The sequence below is a fragment of the Erinaceus europaeus genome, chromosome 2 (genome assembly GCF_950295315.1).
Source record: "Erinaceus europaeus chromosome 2, mEriEur2.1, whole genome shotgun sequence".
NCBI lineage: Eukaryota > Metazoa > Chordata > Mammalia > Eulipotyphla > Erinaceidae > Erinaceus > Erinaceus europaeus.
The window spans coordinates 183,318,964-183,327,626 of record NC_080163.1 but is presented as its reverse complement, the minus strand read 5'-3'; the positions used below and the strand labels follow the sequence as shown (position 1 = coordinate 183,327,626).

The 8,663-nt window shown below is 49.1% G+C and overlaps 1 protein-coding gene across 3 annotated transcripts; it reads right to left on the bottom strand.

The window, feature by feature from the left end:
* Positions 1–638: 638 nt before the first annotated feature.
* KRTDAP (keratinocyte differentiation associated protein) lies at positions 639–4,007 on the bottom strand. 3 transcript variants are annotated; one of them, XM_060185697.1, is made up of 6 exons: positions 3,868–4,007; positions 2,583–2,621; positions 2,419–2,460; positions 2,212–2,256; positions 1,044–1,091; positions 639–832 (listed from the first exon to the last, which is right to left on the bottom strand). In XM_060185697.1, the coding sequence occupies exons 1-6, from the start codon at positions 3,952–3,954 to the stop codon at positions 830–832; spliced, it is 264 nt and encodes an 87-aa protein (XP_060041680.1). In that variant the 5' UTR covers positions 3,955–4,007; the 3' UTR covers positions 639–829. The 3 variants fall into 3 exon arrangements, with proteins under 3 accessions (XP_060041680.1, XP_060041679.1, XP_060041681.1); XM_060185696.1 differs by having other exon boundaries at positions 639–782; positions 3,868–3,996; XM_060185698.1 differs by lacking the exon at positions 2,419–2,460 and having other exon boundaries at positions 639–782; positions 3,868–4,004.
* Between the last annotated feature and the right edge of the window lie 4,656 nt (positions 4,008–8,663).

The window sequence follows — 8,663 nt, the reverse complement described above, 5'->3', positions numbered from 1 at the left end:
CAAGCAACCAATCCCCACCTGCAGAGGGAAAGCCTTGCAAGTGGTGAAACAGTGCTGTAGGTGTCTGTCTCTCCCTCTTTCCCCCACCCCACCCCCTTGCTATGTCTTCCCAATCCCCTTTAAATTTCTCTGTCTCTACCCAAAATAAAAATAAAAGGAAGGAAGGAAGGGAGGAAGAAAGGAAGGAAGGAAGGAAGGAAGGAAGGAAGGAAGGAAGGAAGGAGAGAAGGGGGTGAGATAATAACACCTCTGGGAATGGTGGATCCACAAGCCCCAGTGATAAGCTCCAGAGATGGCAAAAAAAAAAACAAAAAACTATCACAGATGGACTTATGTGATTCAAACTGGGTCCTGATCCTTGGATTCCAAGTAGCACTGTTATACTAAATAGTCACCCTGAAAAGAGGCCCTGGGATGGCCGTTGGGGAGGGTGCCTGCAGGTGGAGTATGAATCCTTGGGCATCTTACCAGGTAACAAACAGCTCTGTGCTCCTTGAGAAGCTAAGACACGGTGCTCTCTTGCCATCTCCATAAAGTCTGACAATTCTCCCCCTACTCCTTTTTCAGAAGCTGAGCCCACTCCATCTTAATCTCTTTCTAGAAGCTGGTAGAACTAGTCCGAAGTGCAGACAATGGAGTTGTTTAGTTGGAAAACATTTTATTGGAGTTATTGATTCAGGAAAGATGACTGTAGGGCAGGGGCTCCCTGAGGGGTCTAGCAGTGCTGGTTTCAAAGGGCACGGTGACTAGGCATCAGGACTCGAACTCCTCAGTCCTTTTAGCTGGGGGGAGAGAGGGTGTGGTCAGGGTCCCTGCAGGAGCTTAGTCCTTACTGAAGAAGTCCAGGGCATGGAGACAGAGAGGAAGCAGGATCCAGGCTAAAACCCTTTCCTCTAAACACAGCCACCTAGATTCCCCTTAGCTTGGGGGAGGCCCACTCTCCATCCACCTCTCCCCCACTCTCCCAACCTCCCAGCCCCTCAGCCTCCTGTCCTCATCCCCAGTGTCCTTATCCTTCCAATGCTAGTGTCGACCCCTCTCACCTTGGGGAAGGCCTCCCAGTTGAGGAAAGGCAATTTCCTTTTGATGGACTAAAAGACAAGCAGAGAGTATTGTGTCTCAGGTCAAGCGAGAAAGTTCAGGAGACACTCACTGAATGAGCTCTCCTGGTGGCCATGGTGGTGTGATGTGGCATGGCGTGGCATGGCATGATGTGGTGTGTGGTTTTAAAGGGGTAGGGGTTGCTTCTGTTTATTTTTAGTGCCCAGCCTAACTCATTTCACTGCTCAGAGCTAATTTGTCATCATTTAGAGAAACAGGGAAGAAAGAGCATAGCACTGGAGCTTCCCACAGTGTCACCATAGCGCTCACTCCTCGTCAGGTCTCCAAGGTTTGAACCTGGGCCAGGCAGGCATCTTCTGTTCCCCAATAATCAGTCTAGTAACCACCATTCCCTGAACCTCCCCTCTCCCCTGTTCTGGGCCTGCCTGGTGCTGGCTGCTTCACAGCAAATTTCAACCTGCACACATCACAGGTGAGGAAGCTGAGGCCCCAAGAACTGAAGACCTCAGTAACAAGTGTGTGGGCTGTGAGGTGCTAGCTCTCCCACAGATCTGTCACCAACCCCATCCTCTGGGCTTGGGTAGGCCCCCCAATTTAGTACCGTGGTTTCTCCACAGAGGTTGGCAGGACTCAAGTGAACTCTTGACTGAGCTTTTCTTTTTCTGGAATTGTCTCCCAGACCTTACTCAACCCTCCCCAACCCCCCCGCCCCCGCATGTACAGCCATGTTGGGAAATGAGGGTGTGGCCATGTCAGCTTTGGGGAAACTTTTTTTTTTTTTTTTGGAGTTGGGTGGTAGGGGAAAAGGAGTTGCCACCAGGGTTTTGGCACTCTAGGATGATCTTTGCAGATAGAAAGAAAGAGGCAGAGACAGAAAGACAGGGAAAGACACCACAGCACTGAAACTTCCTCCGGGGCAGTGGGAGCCAGACTTGAACCTGAGTCGAGTACATGGCAAAGCAGGCACACTATCCAGGAGAGCTGTCTTGCCAGCCCCAGGAAAACTCGCTTATATTGGGCAACAACCAAGAAGGACAGTTCTCCCCCCTACAATCTGGAGTGTGTATGGGGGAGACCCTAAAGGGCTGGAATGTGTCACACTCCCATGCAAAGTCACAAATAGGCAAGGAGAGTACTCAAAGTACTTACCTCAATGAGAGCGTGCCAATTCAGGAATTCTTCATTCTTAAAAGCCTGTGGGGAGAACAACCAGGAAAAAGTTCCAGGGGAGCACAGAACCCAGCCCGCTGCCCTCTGGGAAAACTGGAGCAACATGGCCGCCTGGCCAGCTCACTCTCGAGGCAGTGCTCCTTCGACAGGAAAGTTTGCGGATGCAGCACAGAAAACGGTACTTACGGATCGCAGCTTGTCAAGGTTTAGGAACTGAGATTTAAAGGCCTAGACAAAGAAGTCAGAGATGAAGAAAGTCGCCAGAGTGTGGAGAGGGAGGGGGAAGTGAGGAGAGGGCTGGGGGGGGGGGGACAAGCTCCTGGCCAGAGCGTGGGAAACAGACCACTCACCTCGGGTTCCACTGCGTAGTTGCCAAGGGTGGTTTCCTCCTGGGAATTGAAGGAGAGAAAGGAACCAAGTGATCCCAGGATGGCAAGCACCTCTTGCCAGACTGTCCCTGATAGCTCATCCTTCTGCCATCCCACCCCAGCCAGTCCCCATCGAGCCTCAGGGGACTCATTCTGTCCCAGTACCTGCAGTGGGTGACAGTAGTGCAGAATGAAGAGTGGCTTATATGAGACAGAGAAGTTAGAAACCTCAGCCTGCAGCCACAAAGGCAGCAAAAAGCACCCACCCCCAAGAACAAGGAGCAGTTCTGCCATGGACTGTGGGTGCTCCTGAGACACCCACACTTGGCACCTGGAACTGGGGACAGGACAGGGGTGAGACCAGGTTGCTGGTGAGAGCTACCCTCTGAGCTCTCCGGCCTCCTTTTTAACTGATAGGCGTCCGTCTGCTTTGTGAGTTTATCACCACCAGATGGGAGTGTCCCCACTTCCTGCCCTCTCCTCCAGGCCTCAGAACAGTCCATCTTGTCACTCTGGCAACCTGAGTCACCCAGCTCCGCTGTCCCATACCCCCTACCCCCCATAGCAGATGTCAGAACAGGGGAGCCTACAGTATGTTCTCAGTGCACAATATTTTGGCTTCTGTGTTTTCCCATTTCTGAATAAATAAAACTGTGTCAATAATCTCACATCTCCATTTCCTCCAAAGACTGTTAGTGCTCTGGTCATGCTGGGTACATTTCCCCACTGGGCACCAGTCAGATGGGTTATAGACCATTTAGATGGGGCCTGAGCACTCCACTCCCCACAAGCCTCTACACATGCATGTATAAACACACACACACACACACACACACACACACACATGTGCTTGGATGCTGAGCAGCTAAGTCTGTGAGCCCAACCTCAACACCCAATAGAGACATCTGCCCCCCACCTTGGGGTAATGGGGATGCAGGGGTCTCTGGCTGCCCTCTGCTAGAGACTTGCTCAAAGGGACTCTTGCCTTGGCTTGAGAATCCAAGGAATAAGGATCTTCCAGTCACCCCTAGGGATGCAAATGAGATAGAAGGGGGCTGAGAGACCAGCCTCAGCTCCCCATCACCTCCACCAGAGGCTCAGGGGTGCAGCCTCCAGCTCACATACTGATCTCTTCCAGAAATCCATCCCTTGTGCTTTCTTCCTTCCTCCCCTCCCTCACAGCCCCAGATTTTCCCTTAGCCATAGACAGGAGCCCTGCACCCCCAGTGGCCCATCAAGGTCAGGGAGGACCAGGTGAGGAGCTCACCTCAGAACTCCCCAGGGAAGCTCCCTGGGCTGAGTGGAGCACCAGAAGAGAGAGGAGGGCCACGGCAGGGAGGACTAGCATCTTCATGGTGTCAAGTTGGGGTGCTCTGAGGCCACACCACACCTGCTTGCACTTTATATTCCCAGGGAGGTGGATGTGAACACAAATGGGGTTCCCACCCCACTGACTCACCCCCAGATCCTGCCACCCATCCCCAGGGCCCTGAGAGGGTGTGTTCAGACTCTTCCCCCACTTACTTTGTATTTCCCAATTCCCATTCTACTCCTGGCACTGGGAAAGCGAGATGGACATGGGCTTCCTCATGCAGAAGGAGCTGTGGAGACAGGTCAGACCTGTCCCTGCAAGGAGCCAAGGTGGCCTTGGCCACACTTCCTCTCCTTCTGTCACTGCTGCTGCTTCTCACATCCTTTATTCCTCTCATAATTCAGGCTTTTTTTTTTTAATTTGTCCTTTGCTGGGGCTTCTGCACTCCAGCCTGTCTTTTCCAAATAGATAGATGATAGACAGACAACAGACAGACAGACAGACAGATGAAAGATACCACAGCACCAAAGCTTCCCTCAGTACGGGGGTGGAGGGGGTGGGGGTGGTACAGGCTCAAACGTGGGTCTCACACATAGCAAAGCAGGTGCACTATCCAGGTGAGCTGGTTTTGCCAGTTCTGTAATTTGGGCTTTTTTCCCACACCCTATCTAATTCTATCTAAACTCCTTATATATACTAGCAAGAAGAAATAAAAGTTGATTAAGAAAGTGGGAGGGTCAGTTGGCGGCACAGCCTGTTGAGTGCAATTCACATGTGCAAGGTCCCAGTCTGACCCCTGCTGCCCCACCTGCAAGGTGGAAGCTTCATAAGGGGTGAAGCAGGTCTGCAGGTGTCTCTCTTTCTCCCTCTCTAGCCTCTCAACCCACCTACCACCCCATCCCTCTCAATTTCTCTCTGTCCATCAAATAAGATAAAAATAAAAAAGAAACTCGGAAGTAGTAGCAACAGCAATAACCCTGATTGGAAAAAAAAAATGTAGTTAACATCCATGATTGTCAAGATAGAAACTTTGGTCTGTATTATTATTATCATTATTATTATTATTATTATTATTTGCACCTATTGGTGTTAAGAAAGGATAATAGAAAGGGGTTAAGTTGTGGTACACCTGGTTGAGTGCACACATTACAATACACAAGGACCCAGGTTCAAGCCCCTGGCCCCCACCTGCATGGGGGAAGCTTCATAAGTGGTGAAGCAGGGCTACAGGTGTCTCTGTATCTCTCCCTCTCTATCTCCCCCTTCCTCTCAATTTCTGGCTGTATCTATTCAATAAATAAATAAATAAAGATAATAAAAAAATTTTAAGAGAGAAAGGATGTGAAGGCAGTCTGTCACCCCACTGATCACCAGGGTTGATTCAGCTGATCTGGCTGGCCAGGCATGTGTCCCCTTCCTTCCTCACTGCTCTCTGGTCATCCTTTCTGAGTCAACACACTCAGTCAAAGAGAAAGACTTTCCCCAGCTGTGCTCTTCTGCTAGAACCTCCAAACAAGCTCTCAAGAAATAGTTAATTATTAAAACATTCATCTTTAAGAAAGGAACTCTGGTTTGCATGATTACTGTTGAGAAAGGAATTGTACTTTAAATATTAGTGTAATAATAATTTAGCCATTAAAACACTACTCTTTAAGATAGGAACTTGGGGTTTGAGTGGTGGCACACCAGGGTAAGCACATATAGTGCAAAGCACAAGGACAGGCTTACGGATCCCAGTTCGAGCCCCCAGATCCCCACCTGCAAGGGGGGTCACTTTACATACAGTCAAGTAGGTCTGCAGGTGTCTTTCTCTCCTCCTCTCTGTCTTTTTCTCCACTCTCAATTTCTTTCTGTCCTATCCAACATGACAACAACAACAGCAACAATGGGAGAAAAAAAATAGCCACCAGGATTTATAGTGTAGTGCAGGCACCAAGCCCCAGTCATAACCCTGGAGACAAAAAAAAAAAAAAAAAAAAAGATAGGAACTCTGTTTTAAAGGAACTGTAGTTTTGTTATCTATTAGTGCTTAACCATGAAAACACTCATCTTGAAAGAAGGAATGATTCTGTGCTGAAAAGAAACACTTAGCTTCACATAGTGGGCTTTCGACATGTGACTGAGTCTGAAAACCTGAAATCCTGCACAAACACAGAGAAGAGAAAAACCTATATGATCGGAAACGGCAATGATGATGGGGTGGGAGGGGGAATGATTTGAGAGGCACACCTCCTGTCCCCCACTGGTCAACTGTTCTTTCTAATAAAATTTTTACATTCTGTTTCCCTTACCAGTGATTGTGTGCTACTAAATGCTTTCAGAAGATTCACTTCTTTCTTTTTCACTTAGTAGCATTAGAGAACCTTCATGTTCTGACTTCATCTCACCTCCCTCAACTTTTCTTCTCTTACTCCCTTTGCTGGACTCCTAATCAAACATCCCCTTTCTAGTCCCACCTCTCCCAAGCACCTACCTATGCCATCCCTAATCCCTAACATGCCCTCTTTTCCTCTCCACTTTCCAAAAACCAACACCCACCTTGGAAGATGCTTCCCTGGTTTTTCCCATCATCTCCCACCTACATCAATTTATTCGATTCCCTCTGGCTTTGCACTCAGAGTAACCTGTACCCTTTCATTCCCCCTCTTAGTATGCTAAGCTCCTTGAGGTCCAGAACTCTATGTCAATCACTTTTCCATTGCCCTGGCCCCAGGCCTCACACAGAATGCAGGTGGTGTCAACAAGTATCAGACTAACTTTCTCAAAACCCAAGCGTCGTTCACCAAATCACATGCTTCCCCCGGGACTATAATCATTAGCCAGATGCTCATATTTATTTTTTCTTCCTTTTATTTGATAGAACAGATAGAAAAATAAGAAGGGAGAGAAAAAGACACCTGCAGCACTACTTCTTCTTCTTCTAGCATTTGCCCTTCTTCCGTAGCCAGTCAACAGCGTCAGGTTGAGCCTGATGTAAAGTTTCGAGACCTCCTTTGAATCTGGAGAGGTGGCAGTCGTTGACTATGTGGGTCATAGTCTGTCTGTAGCCGCAGGGGCAGTTCAGGTCGTCTCTGGCTCCCCAGCGATGGAACATAGCGGCGCACTGGCCATGGCCTGTTCGATAGCGATTGAGGAGAGCCCAGTCATAACGTGCTAGGTCAAAGTTGCTGCTTATGAAGCTCCCCTCCTGCAGTGGAGGCTGGGGGCTTGAACTAGGATCCCTGTGCATGATAATATGTGCACTTGACTGGATGCAGCTGTTTATCTTTCACTCTTGGGTCTTCAGAGAGATAACTGATGAGTTACAGATACAGGATAGAAAAACATTAAAATGGGAGGAAAGAGAAAGAAATATCTCAAAGGTAGCCAATTGGAGCTGGATACTAAGGCCTGAATTTTGAGTGCTGCTCCATTTCTATGAACTCACCCCACCCCACCCCACCCTCATTTGGGTAGCTGCATCACTTCAAGGTGACAAAAACATCCCAATCAAGCAACCTTCCTCACAATGAGGTTCGGGTGGCCCGACCGGTTCCTGGTGCAATCAGGAGGTGCTGGGACACATCCGGGTGCTGCTGGGACAAAGCAAGGGTTTATTCAAGGGTGGACTTCCATGCCCCAGCCTGATGCAATGTGCACAGATGCTGGGCCCAGGACTAGCTGTCACTCGGGACCATCCTTGAAACCCGACTGAGAAAGCGACCCTACAGCAACCCCCACAAGCTCCCCCACCAGCTGCCTCCACCCACATCCTGCTTCTCTTTAACCCAGAGAAGACTCCTCTGTGTTTGGTTCATTTTTTGTTTGCCTGGAGTTTCTCACTCGTATGATTCCACTACTCCCAATGAATTCTTGCTTTTTTTCTTTTTTTTTTTTTTGTTTTGTTTTCAGATAGAAAAAAGCAGAGAGAGATAGAGGGGGGAAATGAGAGACACCACAGCACTGCTCCACCACTCATGAAGCTTTCTTGTGCAGTGCTCCTATGTAATGTCGGGATCTTGAACCCAAGTCTTCATGAATCATAAAGTGTGAGCTCGACTGGCTGAGCTATCCTCTGTTTTGCTGTTTGTGAAGCCAGGACCTCATACATATACGATTCCACTCTGGATGTCTAACTTTTAACTCCTTTTCAGAGAGAGTCACATATAGACAGACAAGGAGACACACTCTGGCACCATTCTACAATCTGTGGAGCTTCCCCTGTTGCCATCCAGAGTGCACCTACCTATGTGGCACAGGAACCTGAACCCTGGTCTGCGCACATATGTTGGTAAATCACATGCTCCACCATGTGAACTACCGCTTTGGCCTTGCTGATTTCAGGAAGGCAAACCCCCTACTCCCCGACCCCCATTTGCTGCACTCAATGAGCTGCACTCATTGAGCCCAGGTGGCCATGTGACGTTGGATGGCATGCACCCTGCATGCTCCTGGAGGGGCAGCTGAGGAAATGACTAGGGTGGATGGAACATCTCCCAAAAGGCTTTTCTGTAGGACACATGTTTCTGCACGTGGGTTCCTGCTGATTAATTAGCAGATGACTGCAGTAGCTTATTCAGCAACCTCCTGTCAGTCAGGGCCAACTTCGGGAGGGGGAACAATGATGAAGAGTGGGGTGGGGGGCAGGCAGTTGTACATCTGGTAGCAAGTAGGCATTACCATGCCCAAGCACCTGGATTACAGCCCCCCACACACCTGCAAGGGAAAAGATTCACAAGTGGTGAAACAGTGCTACAAATGTCTCTCCAACT